Source organism: Anguilla anguilla, chromosome 12, assembly GCF_013347855.1.
Source record: "Anguilla anguilla isolate fAngAng1 chromosome 12, fAngAng1.pri, whole genome shotgun sequence".
NCBI classification, from domain to species: Eukaryota; Metazoa; Chordata; class Actinopteri; order Anguilliformes; family Anguillidae; genus Anguilla; species Anguilla anguilla.
Window position 1 is genome coordinate 38,304,888 of NC_049212.1, and position 23,527 is coordinate 38,328,414.

At 41.2% G+C, this 23,527-nt stretch overlaps 3 protein-coding genes across 6 annotated transcripts; 2 read left to right on the forward strand and 1 right to left on the reverse strand.

The window, feature by feature from the left end:
* Positions 1-209: 209 nt before the first annotated feature.
* Positions 210-21,910, reverse strand: LOC118209117 (odorant receptor 131-2-like). Of its 4 annotated transcripts, XM_035384271.1 has the most exons (3): positions 21,089-21,910; positions 19,479-19,750; positions 210-1,501 (listed from the first exon to the last, which is right to left on the reverse strand). In XM_035384271.1, the coding sequence occupies exon 3, from the start codon at positions 1,488-1,490 to the stop codon at positions 555-557; it is 936 nt and encodes a 311-aa protein (XP_035240162.1). In that variant the 5' UTR covers positions 1,491-1,501; positions 19,479-19,750; positions 21,089-21,910; the 3' UTR covers positions 210-554. The 4 variants fall into 4 exon arrangements, with proteins under 4 accessions (XP_035240162.1, XP_035240158.1, XP_035240159.1 ...); XM_035384267.1 differs by lacking the exon at positions 21,089-21,910 and having other exon boundaries at positions 19,536-19,754; XM_035384268.1 differs by lacking the exons at positions 19,479-19,750; positions 21,089-21,910 and adding an exon at positions 1,888-1,915.
* LOC118209119 (odorant receptor 131-2-like) lies at positions 6,769-8,613 on the forward strand. The gene is made up of 2 exons (XM_035384273.1): positions 6,769-6,804; positions 7,459-8,613. The coding sequence occupies exon 2, from the start codon at positions 7,462-7,464 to the stop codon at positions 8,395-8,397; it is 936 nt and encodes a 311-aa protein (XP_035240164.1). The 5' UTR covers positions 6,769-6,804; positions 7,459-7,461; the 3' UTR covers positions 8,398-8,613.
* Positions 8,868-11,213, forward strand: LOC118209116 (odorant receptor 131-2-like). Its single transcript, XM_035384266.1, has one exon. The coding sequence runs from the start codon at positions 10,123-10,125 to the stop codon at positions 11,107-11,109; it is 987 nt and encodes a 328-aa protein (XP_035240157.1). The 5' UTR covers positions 8,868-10,122; the 3' UTR covers positions 11,110-11,213.
* Positions 21,911-23,527: the final 1,617 nt, after the last annotated feature.

Here is a 23,527-nt window from a genome sequence, read left to right on the forward strand (position 1 = left end):
AGGTGAGTCACTGATTCATGGCTTCATTTCTTTCAGTTCTGTTCCTGGGTCATTCATGAACATTGTCATCAGTTCTTTCAGTTCAGAACTGGATACACTGATTTGTTGACTGACTTGTGTATTGACAATATTCTTCATCAGTGTCATTTAATTTTGTGAAATATATGAGGAACTCCATGTTACAATTAAATACTGCAGCACAAATCAAACGATTTTGAGACCACATTTTATTCTTTCCTTCTCAAAATAGAAACCACACTGACACACGTCATTTCCTAATTTATTTTTTAATGTTTGTCCTAAGAAATTATTTAACCAGTAAAACTGCTGCAGTTTTGAAAGAAACATTTTTGCCAATGCTTAGTAATACATACGTTTCATTGTAAAATTGCCAGGGATCTTCAGAAGTGTTTAAATTTCACTGGTGTCTAAGGAGTTCAAGTATTTCAAGTGCATATTTGACCCAGACATATTCACAAGAGCAAAAGAGACCTTGCAGACGTATGTAGTGCTGTCTTTATATTCAGATATACTGATTCATCTCTGAAGAGTCTTTAAGCTGCTATATTGTGATTAAACCTGCAGGTGATGTAATACATTAGAACAAGGGAAAACTTTTTATCTCTGAGACCATATATTATTGAACTCAGAGCCCTGGAGACGATGCCCAAGGCCACATAATTGGAGTATCGGATACTCAAGTATAGCTGCAGACTGTGCTCCAGCGCTATTTTCTCAGTGTAAGGGCTCAAATTGTCAGCTATGCAGAGAATGAGCTGCAGGCCGTGGAGCAGGAGCGTGTGTCTCCCCTTTGACGCAGACTGCTTATTCTCTCCGGAGGCAGTCCGAGCTGCCAGCGTGATTTTAACATAACAAAACAGAATGATAAGCACAATCAAAACTATGTCAATTTGATACCAGACATCCCGTATGAAGCGATGCCACTCAGTCAGAATCATGATCTCATAGTGGCACAAGGTCGGCGTGGCAAAGTAGCCGGGCGGGGCCGTGATGATCAGGACAAAGAGGTCCAGAAAAGGGATGAGGGAGCTGTAGGCTGAGACGGTGGTGATGACAACCAACATTCTGCCAGTGGTGGTGATGTCAGCGTGCCTCAGAGGCATGCAGATGGCCACATAGCGCTCTAAGCACATAGCAGTGATGGTCACTGGTGTGCAGTTGCTAACGATCTCCAAGATAATGCAGAGCAGAATGCAGGAGCTCACAGGAAAGAGCAGATAGTTGTAGCTAAGCAGCACCACCAGTTCTGTGAGCAGCAGGTAGATTGAGTCCACCAGCAGGGTGTGAGCAAACAGGATGTAGCGTGCGGTGCCCCAGAAAGCCTGCTTACTGAATAAGGTGAAGAGCATGATGATGTCAATGTAAATAAAGAACCAAACCAGCACTTGCACTATGGCCATCTTAATCCTCTCCACCGTGGGGTCGCTATTAATTACTTGCAGCTCCTCACTGCTGCTGTTCTGATCCATGGGTCACACACCTGCAGGATACAGGAGATATGTGGAAACGAGGGTTACAAACGATTAAAACTGAGCTGTACTTTTATGTAGTATATATTAATGACGTACATAATCCCAAAATTCTATTCACACATGTTGAATCTTCCCAACTTGTAGCATACTAATCAACCATTAGAAACCATTATTAAAATGCAAAACAAATAGTTTTTAAGGCATACAAAAAAAAAATTCCACATCCAGCCGTCAAAGGAGCGTTAAAATTACATACATTTTTTTCTCCAAATGTATTAAAATATTGAGAATAATTCCTTTGATCCACTGTTACTGCCACTTCTAAATGTTATTTCTGTTCACAGCATGATATGAATTGAGCAAAATATGTATAAATTGTACATGGTCTATTTACCTTGACCCTTTTGATCTAGCATTCTAACCCTCAGTAAAACTGCAACAGCTGACAGTGGTTTTTATAGTGCAGTGAGCATGTTTTCTGTCCAATGACTTTAGAGGGATTTGTTTTGAATATTTCCATGCTGCAGACACACCCAACAACCAGGCCCTATTGAGGTTCCAGACTCAGGCCTAATTGTATGATGTCAGTGTATCATCCCACTGCAGAATATTTTCCGTTTACTACTGTCCAGGAATATGATTTGTTTTGTATATGGCAAGTTAAGTAAGTTTTAATACATCCTGTCTATTTATTTATTTAGTTTTTTGTATTTATCTATTTATTTGTTTATTGTCGATCCCCTATGGGTAATTGCTATCACAGAAAAACTAGAAATTGGAAAAAAAAAAAAATAGGCAAGAGCAAGCCTGTATGCCTAAATATCCAGCATAGTGAGGCAAAAGTGAGACAAAAAATATATAAAATAAAATGCATAAATTACCTTAACACTGTATTAAGGTCATTGGGACAGAAGAACAAAATACTTGGCACCTATCCTGACCTTGGCCTCAGGAGATGGCAGTATTTCAATAGACCACGCAAAAAAAATGATAAAGTACAGCTTTTGGAAAATTGTTCAGGTTCATGTGAATAAACAAAACATGTTCAGTTGAGAAACCCAAAAAATATAGTTTTGTTTTAGGTTTTTCCAATTAAACATTTTTTCAGTGTGTTAAATTTTTCTGCCATTCTTCTTATGTTTATCATGCGTATTATAATTACTATTGGCTATTCAACAAGTTGTCAAGCTGGTCTATAGAGGTCGGGTAACAGAGGTTTGGCTCAAAGGCCTCCTGACATAGGATAATCAACACATATCAATAAATGAGGATTCATAGCAGCGGTTTTTGGAGGTACTCAAACCTAACTAGGCCTAAGCAACAAATTTACATCAATAATTTTGATATTTTATTTATTTTAGCCAACTGTATCTATGTGGAATGACAATTGGTATAGGCATGGTGGCCAAATTAATGCTCCATCCTTGACTTAGTTTTTCTAAATGAGGTGACGGATTGGTTAGACAAGACTTGATATTCTTGTGTTTCAGCAGTTTCTGAAACAGTGGTTGTTTTGGTTCAGGTTGAGGGCACGCTTTCATGTCTAGTTAAATATGCATGTCTAAGAGTTAGACCTTGCCACCCAAAATAAGACCCTAGCAGCCAATTAGTAAGATCATAGCAAGTATTTATTAAGACCTTATAGTAAATAATAATAATAAAATAATAAATAATTTACTGAATCCAGATATGTTCTATTGATCGATTTCTATTGTCTGTATATTGAAATATTATCATTACCATGTTCTTGCCATGAATTGGCCTTAGATGCAGACATGGATCTAAATAACAAAAAACAAAAACAAACAATCCAGATATGAATACAAATAAACGGATAATGAAAAGTGTGGGCATACCTAATAATCTGGCCACTGAGTTTATTTTGCTGTTTACATGTTCAGTTTTAAAAAAATTATACTGTCAGCACTGATATTGTATTTGTTTCTATCAAGGACCACTGGAAATAAGTGTTTTCATTTTATTTGTGCGCTATCCTACTGGTCCAGGCCTTTCAACAGGTGATCACACTCAACACCCCCCCCCTCCCCGAACCCCCCCACCACCTACCTATGTATACTTATTTTTAATTTCTCAGTAAATCCATGATGTCACCTTTCAACAAGGCTGTTTGTTCTCTGCACGGTTCTTAATTAGGCACTGGGTTGCTCTAAATAATTAACGACCAGTGCTATTTAGATAATGACAAGCAATTAATTAGGCACACAGGCTCAAAGCACCTGATTATGAATAGTATTCTCCTGTTGGTAGCTGAACAACAAATTACATCATTATCAAACGGCATTGCCAGTCACTGCTCTGCAATACCAGATGCCCCTGATTCCAGGTAGCCCAGATTTCTGATATTTATTTTAATTTAATCATGTTTGGTAACCAGCGTAGTGTGGGCTTCTGAATAAAAGTCTTGTGACTGACTTGAGATAGAGGCCAGGGCACTACCAGTAATGTTCATGTGGCTCATTAGCTTGATAATAAAGTCAAACCATTTTGACGTTTAGGGTCAGCAGCACACCTGGTAAGTTAAGGAGCGGGCTAGGAAGGGGAATCTGTGTCAGGTACTCCAGCACCTTCTGTCACAAGGAACAATGAAACCACATCCTGTAGGAAGGGTTGCCCAAGGCCTACTGATGAGCCCCAACAACCTGAAAGTCCCCCTGACTCTACTATGTTCAGACCTGCCTTTGTTTACTATTTCACTTTCGGCCTGAAAAGCAAAATCAAGCCAGTGGTTAACTAGAGAAGGGAGGAATTAAGTTGAGTGTCACCAAATTAGGTTTGAAAGAAAATGAACTTTCAAACAATATAGCCACCATATGCAAATAAACAGGTGAGGATGAGACTATCTTTTCTAAAACAGCTGTAACTTGAGTGCTTTGTCAAATCATCCTGAAACTGGGCATACATGTATAATGCTTGACTCAGAGGCAATTTAGCTCATTTTTCTGGTGCTTAGCCAATAGGTGGCACTGTATGAGAAAAATAAATAACAATACCTTTAACTCCTCAATTGTTTGAGCAGTCAAGATGAATCTTTGTTTGCTGTGTGTTTGTGTAAGTCTGCCATTGAATGTACAATGATAAAGTCATATCTAATGGAAATGGCCGCCATCAGCCAATCAGTTGTTGGTGGGTATGTGATAGGCTTAGCAATGGCTGACTATCATGAAACCTATTTGAATGTTGACCTCAAAGCTAGGGGATACCTAATCAAAATGTGAGAAGGAAACTAAAAAGCTTTTTGCCATTCATCCAATATGTGTCCATACAGCTTAAAATTCTGTAATTACCGTATGCTGCTTGAACCCCGTTAATTACCGTTTGCAGTTATATTTATGATTATTATTGTTTTTGGTGACTTTTATCATCTATTTTTCACATTACATGACATATGTCATAAAAAACAATAATAATAATGATAATAATACTATTCTCAGAAACGCACATATTTGCCCCATCTTTCCATTTCTGCACAGCCTATTTGAGGTTTGTTCCCCACAATTAACTCATCTATGAATGTGGATCATAATATGCAGGAAGCAAAAATGTAGGAAAAATATCGTTATCTGTTTAGCACGTACTGACTGACTGACTTACCCTACTTTTGTGTAAGTCTGCCAGATCACAATTCCTGGCCCATGTATATAATGCCGTTTATATAACACTGGGGTTTTTCAGAAGACAGTGATCCAAAGGTTTCTTATCCCCAAACTTTATTTTTCTGTGCTTCAGAGTGTGGCCATTCTGTTGTCATGGGCACAAAAAATAGACTGAAAACATATAAACTGAATACAGCTGATGGAAATTATTTTTACTTTCTTTAGTCAAATGTATGGATACCGTTACATTCATACTAAAGGGGGAAAAGTTAAACATTAAAGACCATTGGATTCTGCCTCTCTCAGCAGGTTTGTACAGCAGGCTGCAGAGTCTGCTTGTTAATAAGCAGACTCGGGGCGACATAGCTCAGGAGGTAAGACCGATTGTCTGGCAGTCGGAGGGTTGCCGGTTCAAACCCCGCCCTGGGCGTGTCGAAGTGTCCTTGAGCAAGACACCTAACCCCTCTGGCGAATGAGAGGCATCAATTGTAAAGCGCTTTGGATAAAAGTGCTATATAAATGCAGTCCATTTACCATTTACCATTTAATACTAAAGCACCTATGGCCCAGCCACATAAGCTGAATGATTTGCAACATATTTTATTATGAGGATTGTGCTAACTATATTAAAAGTAAGTCAGACACATTGGATTCAATATTAATATGTCTGTGCATGTGAGGAAGCTCAGAAGCTTACAAATGACAGTATTTTTTGAAGAATATATTCGAACGAGTATAATCATTTAAAAAACAATAGTTATATAGCTACTTGTGACAGTATGTGATTTGTGTAAAACTAGTCAGGAAAAGATTTTATAAATATTCCTAAGCGTTTGCTTATTTTAATTTCGCAATCATTCTGTGATGTTTGTTGGCTGTTTGTTCTCTGCACAGTTCCTCATTAGGCACTGGATTGCAATAAATAATTAATGACCAGTTCTATTATTAAGTTAATGACAAGCTGGTAATTAGGCACACAAGCACAATGCACCTTATTATGAGCAGTCTTTTATTGTTGGTGGCCGAACAACAAATTACATCACTATCCAATTGCATGGCCTGTCACTGCTCTGCAATCCCAGACTCCTCTGATCAGAGGTAGCCCAGATTTCTGATATGTATTTAAATTTAATCATGCTTTCAAACAGGCCCAAGTGATGAATAAGTGTGGGCCTCTGAATAAAAGTCTTGTGACTGACTTGTGATAGTCAAACCAAGGCCCTACCAGTAATGTTCCTGTGGCTCATAAGCCACATAATAAAGTCAAACCAGGTAAGCATTTAATGGGTTGGGGTAGGAAGGGGAATCTGCAGTGCCAGGACCTCCAGCACCTTCTGTCACTAGGAACAATGAAACCACATAGTGTAGAAAGGGTTGCCCAAGGCCTACTGATGAGCACCGACAACCTGAAAGTCCCCCTGACTCTACTATTCCCAGATCTCCCATAAAAATCGACAAGCTGTAACCAGGGGGCTCATTAGGCAAACTGGAAGCATGTCTGCATTCATTTGTCACCTGTCAAACCGTCACGCGCAGCTGTCAGGTTGCCCCTGACCAGGGAGGAGTGGGCTGTCGTGATGACAGTGAGTGACGTCACAGGCCACAAGGCTCTCTGCTGATATGAGGAGTGGCAGAAGACATCTGCCAGGCATCCTCTTCCAAGCAGTCAGTCACCAGAGTCACAAGACAACACCCAGGTAAAGTTCTTTCAAGTAAAGTTTCATCATACGATTTTTTTGTTTGTCATATTGGTTTGTCATTTGTTTCAAAAAGGAACATCATATTGCACTTTCTGTACTGGTTAAGCCTACTGCGAGGCTTAAATTCATAAGTATATTTGTAAAAGTCATGAAACTTAATCAAGCATAGATTTATGGGTTGAGTGCACTGATATACGGTATGGTGTTATATATTCTCATAATAAGGACCAACAGGAAGTTCGTTTTTGACTGCTGGCAGAAAATCGTCACAGGGTGTTGAATGACTGCCTGTAATCAGTCTTGGTGTATTTCTAGTTGTGCGGCGTGCAGCTATATTTTCTGTAGTTATCAGTGGTTGTGTTTAATAAAATACATTTTGACTGATTCTGTCCAAACCGGTCAAGTACCAGAAAGCCACAGTACATTGTCTATACTTTGCATGCCGATACACATGCCGATTTTAAAAAATCATCCGTTTGGTTGAGAGATAGAACAGAATATGGCTGATAAACCAATAACTGATAAGGGAACCTTGTTTTTGCTATGAATATTAACTGTCCTACAGTTACACCATTTTTGCTGTCATTGACTGATTCCTGAAAGTATTGCAAATGTATGTCAATCTTTTTCTCATTTCTGTTTCTCCCATAGGACATGGAAAATGCCTCCAACATTGCCAGTAATGCTGATGATTATTATACATATTTCTACGTACTAAGGTTTGGTCTGTCAGTGATCCCTGTTGTCTTCTTCATCTACGTAAACTGCATCATGCTGTTCACCCTGAATCGAAAGGCAGCCTTCCAAGGAGTGTCTCGCTACATCCTCTTTGGCCACATGCTCTTTGCTGACTCCCTTCAGCTGCTAAGTAGCATGGTTTCCTACTTAATTGCTGTGGTCAAGGTGTACATGACCAATGGATTATGTGTTATCCTGGTGTTACTAGCAAGTTTAACCACTCGCATTGCCCCACTTAACCTGGCTGTAATGGCTCTGGAGAGGTACTCTGCCATCTGCTTCCCCCTCAGGCACGCTGAGATTGCCACCACTAAGTGGACTGGTGTAGCCATTGGTGTGGTGTGGGTACTGGGCTCTTTGAATGCTGTGATACGGTTTTTCCTGTTTGTAACAATAGGGCCTCCTTTCTTTGAAGTGCAAGCCTATTGCAGAAAGAGCAATTCGTTTGACTCTAAATTGCACTCAGACATAGATAAAGTGTTCGCAATAGTTTACTTCGCTTTAGTGGGGCTCATCATCATCTACACGTACGTTGCGATAATGGTGGAAGCTAAATCTGTGTCCTCTGACAAAAGCAAGGCCACAAAAGCTCAAAATACAGTGCTGCTGCACCTAATCCAGCTGGGCCTGTGCCTCTCCTCCTTTGCGGTCGGTGTTTTAAATGAACTGGCTTCACGCCTGGAGGTTGACAAAAGTAGAAATGTAATGTATGTCATTTTCATGCTTTTTATCATTCTCCCCAGGTGCCTGAGTCCCGTGATATATGGGCTCAGGGACAAAATGTTCAGACCGGTCTTTGTTTATTACTTCACTTTTGGCCTGAGAAACAAAATCAAGCCAGAGGTTAACTAGAGAAAGTTGCGCACTCCAATTCACGGTTTTCCGGGTGTCAAACTGGTCCATAACAAAGGTCAGCCACTCCTAGCTATTACCAACCACATCCAGTGTTCTCTTTCTTCATAACCATCCTTATATGGAGTATTTGGACGTCTTGACTGAATCTCATGAAAACATCTGTTTTGCGCAATTTTGGAGTCTAATAAATGTAAAATACATATTCAATAAAACCAAGCAGTACATCTTATTTAACTAAATAAGGGTGGGGTGGGGGGGGGGTGTTCTTTACATTTTTCACATTTATAAATTGATTGGCATTAATAATAAAACAAATGAATAGGGGGCAACATAGCTCAGGAGGTAAGACCGATTGTCTGGCAGTCGGAGGGTTGCCGGTTCAAACCCCGCCCTGGGCGTGTCGAAGTGTCCTTGAGCAAGACACCTAACCCCTAATCCCTAACTGCTCTGGCGAATGAGAGGCATCAATTGTAAAGCGCTTTGGATAAAAGCGCTATATAAATGCAGTCCATTTACCATTTACCAAGAGTGGTGCTTCCCCATGAATGACACATCAATGCAGTTTATTGTTCAGTGTGTTCGATAATAATGACAATATGCAATGGTGAAAAATGTGAGTGCTGAAATGGCTATACGTGTAAATGACTTGCACGCAGGAGACCATGTTGACGGGTCTCCCCAAACTATTCCCCATTTCCTCTCATATAGCCACAAGATAACAGTAAAACACCAAGTCATCTAACAAAGACACAATCACGACAAAACAGTATGATCCTGCTGGCACTATCCCTGCAAGCATATCAAACTGGGTTAACCTTGGTATCTGGCTGGGCTCTGACCCATAGGTATCGAGATCTTTAGTCAGCACCCCACCGTCAAAGATACCAACTTGTTCCCCATGGCATCGGCTTTCCAGCAATACAAAACATCATTGCATTGTATTATGGAGAACCTAAGGTATACATAATGCTGATCCAGTCAGATGTTTTACAACTGAGCAGTCTCGTTATCACACTTGCTGACTCCCTGTCAGCACAGTAAACAGTCTGTTTTTCTTTCAGGGTCTGATAAGAATTTCAGTTTCTTGACAGAAAAACTGCATTTTTAGGGTGTCCTATTATTTGGAAACTAAAGTATATTATATCATTGTACTTGTTAAACTGTATATGAACAGTAATCTCTGGCCCAAGGTCATTAGCTTGTTTGGCTTGCTTTGCCACTAAAATAAAATAAGTGTAAAGCAAGATTGCTTTCAGTTTAATCTACAGTACACCAACAGCAACAGAGCCATATTAAAATTCAGTGATTCAGAAGCTAGTTACCATTTCCATAATTTGTGATCATTGTTGCCATGGACCTGATTTGTCAATCCCAAACCAAGGCCCTTAGCGAAAACATTGCGTTTGGAAGAGCCTATAAAGGTGTGGTGCAGGGAGCTCTTTTCCAGTACTGAACCTGAAGACTCATCAAGAAGATCTGATATTTGGTCATGCTTGAAGAATGCAGGTTCTTTTCTTTTTAACTCGTTCATAAAATAATGAAAAACAATGTTACAGCAAACTGGTGGAATGATCGTGAAGAAATCTGTCCGAAAATTAAGAAAATATCGCGCTGCGTTTTAAGGAAATGCTCAGTTTGGATGGATTGTGATGTGTGCGTGCATGTGTTTGTTATTCTGCCGCTGGTTGTGCAACTTCTTCCGGCAGACACCAGAGAGTCAGCATGGCTGAAAACAGCACAGCACAGAACGGCAGTTTAGGCAGCGGTGCCACGTCACCACAAATGAGTGAGAAGCTGCTGATATTGCATGTGTTGGTGGGGATCTTCCTCTACGTGAACTGCCTCATGATCTTCACCTTTTTCAAGAAGGAGGTCTTCCGTAACGATGTGCGCTACATCCTCTTCGTGCACACGCTCTTCTGCGACAGCTTGTTTCTAGTTCTGACGAACGTTCAACTCGTCCTGAGCCGTACCAACGTCCCGATACTTGTTGGGCTGTGTCTCTGCCTCAATATGGTCATGAGCCTCCTCACGTTTTCTACACCGCTGACGCTCATGGCCATGAGCTTGGAGCGATACGTGGCCATCTGCATGCCCCTGAGGCACGCAGAAATCTCTACCGCGTCTAAAGCCGTACGCTGCATCCCCGTCATCCATGCGCTCAGCTCCATACAGCTCATCAGTTTCACCTCCATCTTAATCTCCATCGTTCCATCAAGTTTTTACATGGAAAAAAGATTGTGCAATGTGGAGATTTTCACCGTGCACAAATGGCAGGGTCACCTCAGGTCAGCCATTTTGCAGCTCTACTTCGTGGTCATGTCCAGTGTCATTGTCTTCACGTACGTAAAAATCATGAGGGCTGCCAAACTCGCTTCGACGGACAAGAAGAAGTCCGCCTCCAAGGGTCTTAGGACAGTTGCCCTTCATGCAATCCAGCTGATGCTTTGTTTGATTCAGCTGTGGTGCCCATTCATAGAGATGGTAATACTGGAGATCGATTTGCAACTTTTCATGAATGTGAGATATTTTAACTATATTGTTTTCATTCTTGTCCCACGATGTCTCAGTCCACTTGTGTATGGTTTAAGGGATGATAAGTTTTTCTTGGTTTTGAAATATTATGCCCTTTGTGGGCTGTGCAAGAAAATATCTCCAGTTATAATTCTCTCCAAGAAAAGGACAAATATTGTATTCATAAAAACATAATTCAATAAATGTATAATTTAATGACACAAGTCAATAACTTTAAACTGCTGCTGAATGTATTTCCAAAAACATACTGTTATAAATTCAATTAGTTTTTTTTTCAATGACACACTGTATTAAAATTTGTTCATTTTAATAAAGGAGTCAGCACTCCATTTGCTTTTTAAATTTGTGTTCAGTGCATGCAAATGTTCTTGTTCATTGTCTGCAAACATTTGTGTATATTTGTTGATAAATAAATAATGCATAATACAATTGGTTGCTTGCTCTGCTTTGCCTCAAAGCACCGACACATTGGCATTGATTCAAACATATCTTCTGGTGTTTTTCAGATGTGCTTATTTACTTCAGTGACTGAGAAAGATTAATATTAGAAGAAAGAGACAGGTGCAGACATTATATTAGTTACTACATTACTGCCTACCACCAAAACTGTTGCCCTGTAATTCCATTTCACTGAGAAAGTGTACAAACCGTTTCAAGTAGCTGTGTTGTAGTGATTACCCTGGGAAACGAATGACTGTGGTTTCACTTATGGAGAATGCCTTACCAGCCATCTAAGCAGTGAAATTGTCCGCTTAATTGGTTGTGCTGGTTGATCTTGCCTTAATTAATAAAATCATGCACATTTTGCCCCACAACCTTTTCTGAACCACACATTTCGATAGGTTTAATGTTACCAATGATCAAGTTCATGCCACTAACTAGAAAGAATCAAACTGAAAAATCATATACTCAGAAGAACACTGAGCCAATGCTATATTAGTTATGTCATCCAGACTGACTGGAAAATGCATTTAAACTATTTCCGTAGTAGCCTTAGCCCCTGCTCCCCTCAATCCCTCCCCGACCAGTCAAATTAAAATTGAAATTATCTTAACAGCTTCCACAAAACTGTTAACATGTAAAGTCTGTGTAAAAAAGCTTAAAATATATTTTTTTAGAAACTTTTTGTTAATAGAACTTTAACAATCAAATTAATTACCCCTTATCACAAGTATATGATGTTATACTGTCATGTTTTGTCTACATCATGTCCCACAGACAAGTGCATTGAGCCAAGTCCAACACTGTGAAGCAGTGGGAAAGTAGCACCTTGGAAACATGACAAAGACCTAATTTGAAGCAAAAATAACCTTTAAAGAGTGACTGCACTCACTGTTTCAGCCTCCTACACAATTCTGAACTAGAAATACCGCCTTGCGGTTGTATGCCTCCGCCAACCAGTAGGCAGTGCTCTGTTTAACCGTTTGGATATAAAATGTCATCACTTCATTTTATCCTATTAGACATTTGTGATTAATTAAATTGACTTTGTCATAATTAGCGTATGAATTCTTGAGTTATGGCCAAAAACGTGTTTTGTGAGGTCACAGTGACCTAGACCTTTGACCACCAAAATCTAAGAAGTTCATCCTTGAGTCCAAGTGGATGTTTGTGCCAAATTTGAAGAAATTCCCTCTAGGCGTTCCTGAGATATCACTTTCACGAGAAAATGGGACGAACGTGAGGTCACAGTGACCTTGACCTTTGACCACCAAAATCTAATCAGTTCATCCTTGAGTCCAAGTGGACGTTTGTGCCAAATTTGAAGAAATTCCCTCAAGGCGTTCCTGAGATATCACGTTCACGAGAATCAGGACGGAAAGACGGACGCACGCACGCACACATGGACAACCCGAAAACACAATGCCTCCGGTCACGGCTGTGCCTTCGCGGGGGCATAAAAATGCATTCTGGGCTGGGTGGAGTAGGTGTGTCCATCTCATTCACATACATAAAGTATTTTATGTGCTAATTATTTGTACAGCGTAGTGGTGCCTGCTTCATGAAACAAACTAGGCATTGCAGATCGAATATGGACAAAGAATCCAGCCAGGGCTTTCAGAGACATACAGGAAGGCTAAGTTGGCGACTCAAAAAAATCGCCCATAGGTATGAGTGTGTGAGTGAATGGAGTGTGTGCCTTGATAGACTGGCGACCTGTGCAGGGTGTATTCCTGCCTCTCACCCAATGCACATTGGGATAGGCTCCAGCACCCCCCGCAACCCAGCCGAGGATAAGATAATGTATAGATAATGGACAGATGGTTGGATGGATGTTTAGGGGGAATGTGAAAAACTTTATCAACAGGCTGCCATGTTTTTCTGGTTGGAAAAGAGTAGGCTGAAACCAATAAAGATAAAGGTGGCAGTGCAGCCGTGCACTGGGGTTATAACTAACGTTTCATGGGAAACCACAATTACTGTGAACATTACTTACAACAGTCATGATGAATAGCCTAAGATTGCAATAGGTAAGACTGCAATAGTTAAGATTGCAATTGTTACTCCATTTCGATAGCTACTTGTCTAGCTATCAGGCTAGTTAGCAAGGAAGCTACTCGCCTAGCTGAATAGTGTTCAGTGTGTGAACTAAACTGTGTTCTTGGCTAGAAATAGCTGTACAAAATAAGTATTGTATCTTATTGAACCTGTGTTTAGTAGTTGTCTATGACCATGAAATGCACTTATTGCACGTCGCTTTGGATAAAAGCCTCTGCCAAATAAATGTAATGTAATGTAGCTATCAAGCTAGTTAGCAAGGAAGCTACTCTCCTAGCTATAAAAAAACACCTGACCATGACACATGAACCGGAGACAGAGTGACGCCTTACACATCCACAGTCCTAGTAATTACACCTGCAGTGTTCTGTCAGATCATTTCACTTTGGTGATTTCACAGGGAGAGCTGATGTTGCAAGTATTCCCGCGTTGCAAATACAATGGAAAAAGCTCCACAAAATGACTTATATGTTATACCAAAGTGAAATACCCCTTTAAAAAGTAAACGGACAAATTTGTGGGGGACAACAATTTTCTGGCTGGGTATGTTGATTGACATCTACATGACGTTGTAGTATCTCCAAAGAGGTACTCAGTTATCATGACTGAGGCGGGGCCAGAGTTTTTGGAACGTTGGCACAAAGATGTTTTTTTTTTTTGTTTGTTTGTTTTTTTTTTGTTTTTTTTTACAGATATTATTTCAGAAATGTTGAAATAACGGCATGGATTTAAATGTTTAATTATAAAGTAGGCACACAAACAAGTTCACATCTTTAAAAGAAGTGGTAAGTGGTCTTGGGTGTAGTCATTCTTTAATATCCGTTAGCCTGTAAAGGATACCCTCACGTAATACAAGAAAACATGTAACATGAGCTGCCTGAAATATAAAGACATATTGTTATGTAAATGAAAGGAGTCATATTTATACTTTGTCGCATATCCTTTGCATGTAAATGACTGCTTAAAGTCTGAGTATATTCTCTGCTGATGCCCTGCCAGGCCTGTACTGCAGCCATCTTCTGCTCCGGATTATTCCAGGGGCTAGTTGCCTTTAGTTTTATCTTCAGCATGTGAAACGCTGGTAGCAGAGTTGGCTGGTAGACCCTCATGCACATTTAGCCTTACCACATAACAAGCTGAATGTTATTTAACATATTTAGCATAAGGATTGTGCTAACTGTACTGAAGTAAATCAGAACACATTGGATTCAGTATTGATATATCTATGCATGACAGGAAGCTCAGAAACTTAGAAATGAGAGTATTTGGTGAGGAATATACATTGAAAGCTATAATCCTGATAGTTATTTGTTACAGTATGTGATCTGTGTAAAACATGTCAGGGAACTTTTTTTATTTATTTATAAATATACATCATTGTTTGCTTATTTCTCAAGTCATTCATTGATGTCACCTTTCAACAAGGCTGTTAATTCTCAGCACAGTTCCTCATTAGCCACTAGATTGCATTAAATAATTAATGACCAGTTTTATCATTCAAATAATGGCAAACAGTTAATTAGACACACAGGCACAAAGCACCTCATTATGAACAGTCTTTTTCTGTAAGGAACTGAACAACAAATTACACCATTTTCAAATGGCATTGTCTGTCACTCCTCTGGACTCCCATATTCCTCTAATCCCACATAGCCCAGGTATTTTATATTTATTAAAATTTAACAATGCTTGGACACAGGTCCAAGCGATGAAGAAGGTCAAAGTATGGCCTTCTGAATAAAAGACTTGAGACAGAGGCCAAGGCCTTACCAGTAATGTTCCTGTGGCTCATAAGCCACATAATAAAGTCAAACCAGGTAAGCATTTAATGGGTTGGGGTAGGAAGGGGAATCTGCAGTGCCAGGACCTCCAGCACCTTCTGCCGCAAGGAACAATGAAACCACATCCTGTAGGAAGGGTTGCCCAAGGCCTACCGATGAGCCCCAACAACCTGAAAGTCCCCTTGACCCCAGTATTTCCAGTTCCTCCAAAAAACTCCACAAGCTGGAACCAGGGGACTGATTAGGCAAACTACCAGTTCTGTGGGTCTACAAGCACTTGTCAGGTGTCAAACCATCACACACAACCAGGGGTGTAGCACAAATTTCTGGGCCCCGTGCAAATGCAGTCTCGGTGGGCCCCCTTAGCCTTTTTAATCTGGGCGGTTTGAGGGTCCCCCCAACCTCCGCTGCCTGCCTAGGCCCTGGGTAGTCACAAATGATAGAAAGCAGAAAATGCCAGAAGGTAGGGAGGGAAACAATTAAAAGGAAATGTACTGGGACTGTGACACAATTTTTGTTTTGTCTCTATACTCCAGCACATTAGATTTTAAATAAAACAATGAAGATGGGGTTATAGTTCAGACTGTCTGCTTGAATATATTTACATCCATATTGGGTTATCCATGAAGGCATTACATCCCTTTTTATACATAGCACCCCCATTTTAGGGTAGCAAATTGGACATAACATAATCTGAAATAAAGTTGTCATATTTAGTACAGTACTTCATTGCAAATTCTTTGCACTCAATGACTGCCCAAAGGCTGTGACCCACCTAGACATCACCAGACACTGGGTTCTTTTTTTTCCTGGTAATGCCCTGCCAAGTGTGTACTGCAGCCATCTTCAGTTCCCGTTTGTTTCTGGGGTGTTTTGCCTTCAGTATTGTCTTCAGCAAGGGAAACGCATGTTCAGTTGAAATCAGGATGGGTGACTGAACATTCCACTTTTTGGCCCTGAGAAACTCCTTGGTAGCACTACATTTAGGGTCATTGTCCTGCTGTAGGGGTGAAGTGCAATCCAATTTTGAGGCATTTTGACACATCCAATGCTTTGGTCATGTCTCCAATTGATTTATTCAGTTTTTTCAGCCTCATGTTCAGAGCCAAGAACAGACTCCAAAAAATTGTGTCACTGTCTCAATACTTTTTTTTTTAGTCTGATATATTTATTAGATTTTTTCAGCCTCATGACAACCTGTTTAACTGGCATTGACATAAATTTGGTTCTGATGTTCAGAAACAACAGCAACAGACTCCAAATTCATATACTGTACAAAATGACTGACACATTCATACCTAGCGGTCATTTAGTTTGACAGTTTCATCTTTATGCAAACTACAGGTTTCCACTTTTTCGTACGAAGTTAACGGGACAGAAAACCATCATCCTGAGGGTGTCCTACTGTTGTTGCATTATTTGGAAGCTTAATTGTTGTAATTGTATATTGTTGCATATGTTAAAATGTATGTCAACATTACAGCAATCTCTGATCCAAAGTCATGAAACTGTACAGCCAGTGTCATTGTCTTCACGTATGTAAAAATCATGGGGGCTGCCAAACTCGCTTCGATGGACAACAAGAAGTCCGCCTCCAAGGGTCTTAGGACAGTCGCTCTTCATGCAATCCAGCTGATGCTTTGTTTGATTCAGCTGTGGAGCCCATTCATAGAGATGGCAATACTGGAGATTGATTTGCAACTTTTCATGAATGTGAGATATTTTGACTACATTGCCTTCATTCTTGTCCCACGGTGTCTCAGTCCACTTGTGTATGGTTTAAGGCAGTGGTGTCAAACTCGTGCCATGGAGGGCCGTGTGTATGCAGGACTGAATTAATTGGACTGAATTAAGGCAGCATTAATTGGTTGGAATGAAAACCTGCATACACACGGCCCTCCATGGCACGAGTTTGACACCACTGGTTTAAGGGATGATAAATTTTTCTTGGTATTGAAATATTATGCTCTTTGTGGACTCTGCAAAAAAATATCCCCAGCCTTTTCTGGGTAATAATCCTCCCCCACTAAGAAAAAGACAAATACTCTATTCATGACAATATAATTAAAGGTAATTCAACATTTTTGAATCACTTGTGAATAAAAAAAAATAGTTCCATTTCAATTCTTTTCCATTTGAGACTGACAATCTTTTTTCCAAATTTTTTCAGTCTTAAAATTTCAAATACAAATAAAAGTACGCATTCATTTAGTTTTTCTGTCAGTGTATGCAAAAGGTCATGTTTTTACAGTGAAGACATGGTTAAAACATGTGAATGTATTCTGCAGGTATGCCACATTATTTGTGCTCATTTTCAGTCTTCTTTGTTGATAAATGAATAAATAATGCTAAATTAATTAATAACTATAATGTATTTGACTTGAAATTTACATAACCTTGTTTAAGCTTAATTACTATATGAATTCAGTCAGCTAGATGTGGTATATGGATGTGCATCAATTGTATGGCTGGCAAGTGAAAAAGTTCCTGCGGCGTCGCATGCGTGCGACACGCATAGAGTTCCTGCGGCGTCGCATGCGTGCGGCGCGCGTAGAGTTCCTGCGGCGTCGCATGCGTGCGGCACGCGTAGAGTTCCTGCGGCGTCGCATGCGTGTGGCGCGCGTAGAGTTCCTGCGGCATCGCATGCGTGCGGTGCCTGGAGTTGGCATCTCATGAGATGGGGGCTTTTTCTCCTCACCTCTCAACCACGGTCGGGTCTTGATTTTATCTTGTGTTTTGCAGCTATTTTAGTATCTCTTATGGGTAGTTGAATAAAGTTATTGGTTGTTTTTGGGAAGCCTTGGTTTTGGCTTCGTTATGTTTGCGGGGGCTTGAGAGCAACCGTAACACAGTACCTAAAAGCAGATCAAAACAACAGGTGGAATCTGGGATGTCAGAGGGTGAGCGCAATTCTGCGAGCAGGAACATGCAAAGCATGCAAAGTGCAGCACAGTAGTGGCCTGAATGTCGATTTAAAAAAGGTACTGCATTAGTAGGCCTAATTTGTGCAGTTGAGTATGAGAACAGTATTTATAATGAAAAACCCACCATCGAGCAAGTGCAAAATTCAGCCCATTTATAGCGTAACACTGTTAGTACTGCAAAAATTTTATTTATTTAACCATTATTTAACCAGGAAACCCCTGTTGAGATTGAAATATCTTTTGCAAGGGGGACCTGACATGAAACACAAAGTTACCCAACAAGACTTACACCTAACAAAATGTACAAACATTGGGGAATGAGTCAGAGTGTTACAATAATTAAAAGTACAGAAGAGGTTAAAAGCAGGAGCATACTTCGGTCACAGAGTCATGAATTGCATGTTTAAAGTCCACAATTGAAATTAATTTGTCAAGTTTAATATTCTTTTGCAGATTGTTCCAACTATAAGGTGCAAAATATCTGAAACCAAAATAACTAACACGTCAACAAGTAGACCACATCTATCTATCTAGCCATCTATATTTTTGTAGATCCAGCATCAAACACACAAGATGAAGGCTAGGCTATCCGCTTGCAAAAATCTTCAGGCTTATTTACTGCAAAGAGAAAAACATCTGAAAACCAAAACATAACTACAGAAACGCCCTGGCTTCGTATAACATACTACAAAGAAAAAAAACTGAAATGTAGCCTAGTTGTTACCTAATGAATTATGCTACACTAACTGGAGTCGCTAGGTCAGCTATACTAGGCAAAAAGACTTAACTGGGCTAGGCTAATCCGTGCGTTCTGTAGGCGTTCGTGATAACCATATAAAGATCGGGCAGCCATTACACAAACAGTACGAGGGCGCGAATCCGAACGCAGTGTATAATGCTTGCGGTTGATTAGCCTTGGCTATTAGTTTGATAAAGACTGATTTAAAACAAAAAGGAAGCAAACCAGGCCTGAATTTGTAGGTGAACTCCAGCCTCTAATCGCCGCATTCGATTAGCCTCTAAGCTATCAGCCAACGAACAGAGAATCAACTTCAACCCCCACTGTCTAAAGTAAAACATACTAAACTAAAGGGATCCACCATCAGTTGAGTGAATTGGATAATATAAAGGGACATTATTGAAACCTTTTGACATCAGTAAAACCAAAATGTTTTAAGAATTTTTTTGTGCAGTATGACCTAGCCAGTATTAAACTTCTGTGATTTTAGGTTTGAAATGCATGTTTTTTAATGAAATTCCCATGAATCATCTAGATTCTGCGAGGTAACCTCACTCTCTACAACAATGATGATTTTTCCTGCTTGTGAAGTACCCTTACCTGTACTGGTGACGTTTGCCAACTAACATGGTGTCGCTGATGTTAGCTACCACTCACCAAAATATCTGTTGAACTAGCGACAAATTCTCCTCAGACCACATCTCAATTCGCGACATTCCCGGTTCTCATGGACTGTGCTGGGCTCATCGGATTACCCAGCAGGCTCTTAACTGTCTGGGTGTCATATCCGGGATTCTGACGTCATATCCAGAATTTTTCAGTGCCGTGCAATTTGAGTTGTGCGCTGGCTAAAGATGTTTGAAGCTGTCCAGCTGTAATTATAAGCACTTTAATTTCACTTTAAATGCATGAAATACAAAATACTACGTAATTTTTTCATATTATTTCACTTTGGCTGTTAACCTATCTTGAAAAGTTAATTTCTCTGAAAGGAATATACAAACACATTGCTTATCTTTTTCCTTTAGTTGCATGAATTCAGGCCCAGAATGCCCCCATTGCTGACCGAAAGACAGCATATGTATTTACACGAGTCACGTGCAAAAAGTAAAACACATTTTAAATTGATAAATTACACATTTCTTTGCCTAGAATATATACAGAAGATACTTTAAATAAGATATATGTTCAGTAACATTAATATTTTTTATATTCCATAACGTCTTTTGTGGAACACTTTTAGACAGGCATTTGGATAATCACTGTAACAATATGTTCTTCAAGTTTCTTCTTCAGAATGTGGGTGTCCCTCTAAATTATTTTATTTAATTTTTTTAACGATAATTCTAATTGTGCACATTGATCATGCATAAATGAAAACAAATGTTCAACTGTTGTAAATAGCTTGAATATCGGAAAACAAGCAACATGTATGCAAGCAAAGCTGTGCATTACATGTCTATAACTGCAGTTAGCAAACTTTGCTTTGTCTGCAGTATGATTCTTATTCATTTATATGAGATTGACATTTGAATTGACTATATTCACTTTGTGGCAATTTTGAGATTGAGCAGAGACATATGAATGAATGAACATACTGACTTTTTTGCTCGACAGATCTCTTTCTCTACCTAAGATCAGATGGATAATGTTACCAACATAGCAAGATACAAGCAACGAGTGATACTGAGTGTGCGTTTGCCACAGTGTATCAGCTCAATCCAAGCTAATCTGGATATTAGCACACTGCATTGGCTAGGCAGTTGATCTGCTTGTATGATGGTTGTCACAAATTCTAGCTCAATAAATTGTTACTTGGTTTACCATGACAGCGTTTATATGCCTGTTATCTATGAAGCTCCTTTTCAGGGTATAGCGAGTAAAGATTTTTAACATGTAGAGAGAGTGATATAGATTAATTTGCTATATATCATCACGAGTGTGATGAATGTGAGGAGTAGTGGGTCAGAGCTTCAGGCTAATTCTTATCTGTGGGGACAATCGATTTCTCTCCCACTGCAATCATGACTTCACTTTGGCTTTAGTGCCTCTGTCGAAACAGGGCAAACGGAAAGGCAGGCCCATTCGTTATTGTCTAAACTGCAGTAGAGGCCTCCCCTCAAATGCATCTCCTGATTAGATTAAACCGCAGAATGTGCCTTGAGACCAAAATGGGAGGAGGAGTGCAGACGGAGAGGGCGACATCTCACCGAGTGGCTTGACGAATCAGAGAGGACTGGCACTAGCGAGGAGATCCACCCGGGAGGTGGCTGCAAGAGTCACACATCTCCACAGAGTTACCTTGTTTGTTCAACAAAAGGGAAAAACAGGATGGTGTAATTAGACACTTGTCTCCGGGGTCAACTGTTAATAATTAATGAACGTTCACAACACTGAACTGGAGAAGCGGCTCGACTCTTAACTGCTCTCTCGAGATTTCTGCCTGTAGCCCACCCCACTACACTCAAGCATTAGACAAACAGAAAGCCAAACACCAATTATGTGATGATGAAACTCAGAATGTGATTGCCTTGTGTGATGTGATTGAAAGCTTGGTACGCGCAAGTCTAGACAGTCAAGTTTTCAGTCCAACAAAAGGTAGCACTTACTCAAGGTAGACAGGACACAGACTGAGCAAAGACAGCTACAAAACGGGCAACTTAAATACACAACACAATTAAGACACAGGTGGAATTACCAAGACACACTCAAATACAGGAAAAAAACCCAAAGTCAACATCTGGTGGCCTAAAGGATGTATTACAGTCCAGATCCTGACAGGACCTCCCCCTTTAGGAACGTCTCCTGACGTTCCCCACAGGACGATCAGGATGCCGGGCATGGAAATCCTGGAGGAGTCCTGGATCCAGAATATCCTGGGATGGAACCCAGGAACGCTCCTCTGGACCGTATCCCTCCCAGTCCATGAGATACTGTAGCCCACCCCAAACTCGGCGGGAGTCCAGTAGGCAGTGGACAGTATAGGCTGGCTGACCCCCAATGATTTGAGGTGGAGGAGGGGGTTTAGTGGCAGGGGCAAGAGGGCAGAAAACCACTGGTTTCAACAGGGACACATGGAAGGTAGGGTTAATTCTCATGGAGGGGGGTAAACGGAGCTGATAGGTCACCAGATTGACCCTTCTTACCACTTTGACGGGCCCCACAAAGCGCGGAGCCAATTTGTGAGACTCCACTCGCAGGGGCAGATCCCTAGCCGAGAGCCAAACTCTCTGGCCAGGGCGAAAGGTGGGTGCAGGTCTGCAGTTTACGTCGGGTTCTCCACCACACCTGGTGGCACCGACGAACAAACTGCTGGGCAGATGGAACCCCCACGTCAGCTTCCTGATGCTGGAACAGGGGTGGTTGGTAGCTGAACTGGCACTCAAACAAGGACAAACCTGTGCACCAGCAGCGTTAGGTGTTTTGAGCATACTCCGACCACAGGAGGTGAGACAACCAGGAGGACGGATTGGAGGCAACGAGGCACCGCAGGATTGTCTCCAGGACCTGGTTGAGTCTCTCCGTCTGGCCATTTGACTGGGGGTGGAAACTGGAAGACAGGCTGGCCGTGGCACCGATTAGCTTACAGAAGGCGCGCCAGAAGCGTGAGGTGAACTGGGGACCCCGGTCCGACACAATGTCCTGTGGTAGACTATACACTCGGAAGACTTGGGAGCACATTGGTTTAGCAGTCTCTTTTGCGGTAGGGAGTTTAGCCAATGGAATAAAATGGCAGGCTTTGGAGAAACAGTCTACAATAACCAAGATGACAGAGTTACCTTGGGGAGGCAGGCAAACCAGTGATGAAGTCGAGGGAGATGTGGGACCAGGGTCGCCGTGGAATAGGATGGAGCAATCCTTGGGGACGGAGGCCAGGGTCTTTATTCCGCAAGCAGGTCTGGCAGGCTGTGACGAAGGCCTTGACATCCTCCCTCATGGTGGACCACCAGAACCGTCTCTGCAGGAAATCCAGGGTCCGAGTAACTCCAGGGTGACAGGTGAGTAGGGAAGAGTGGCCCCACTGCAGAACCTGGGAACGGACAGAGGCAGGGACAAACAGACAACCCATCGGACCACCCCTAGGATCAGGTTCTCCCCGAAGAGCCTGCTTCACGACAGTTTCAATCCCCCACCGAACTGGAGCCACAATTTTGGAGCTGGGTATGATAGACCTTTCTACAGTGTCCAAGTCATTGTTCTGGAACACTCGGGAGAGTGCATCGGGTTTCTGGTTCTTGGAACCAGGGTGATAAGAGAGGGTACTGGTGGAAAAACAGAGCCCATCTGGCCTGGCGAGGGTTGAGGCGTTTGGCCTGCTGGATGTATTGTAGATTCTTGTGATCCATCCAAACCACAAATGGCTCTTGAGCTCCCTCCAGCTAGTGCCTCCACACCTCGAGTGCCAGTTTCAGCGCAAGCAGTTCCCTGTCCCCCACATCGTAATTCCTCTCTTAAGGTGTAAGGCGGTGAGAGAAAAATGCACATGGGTGAATTCTGTTGTCAGGCCCTCTTTGTGACAATACCGCCCCCACGCCCACGTCTGAGGCGTCCACCTCCACAATGAAAGCTCGAGTAGAATCCGGCAGAGTTAGAACAGGAGCGGAGGTGAATGCACTCTTAAGCTCTTGGAAGGCTTTGTCAGCCTCGGG

Coding starts and splice junctions, on each gene's coding strand:
- LOC118209119 (XM_035384273.1), top strand. CDS start 7,462: ATGGAAAATGCCTCCAACATTGCCAGTAATGCTGATGATTATTATACA.
- LOC118209117 (XM_035384271.1), bottom strand. CDS start 1,490: ATGGATCAGAACAGCAGCAGTGAGGAGCTGCAAGTAATTAATAGCGAC.
- LOC118209116 (XM_035384266.1), top strand. CDS start 10,123: ATGGCTGAAAACAGCACAGCACAGAACGGCAGTTTAGGCAGCGGTGCC.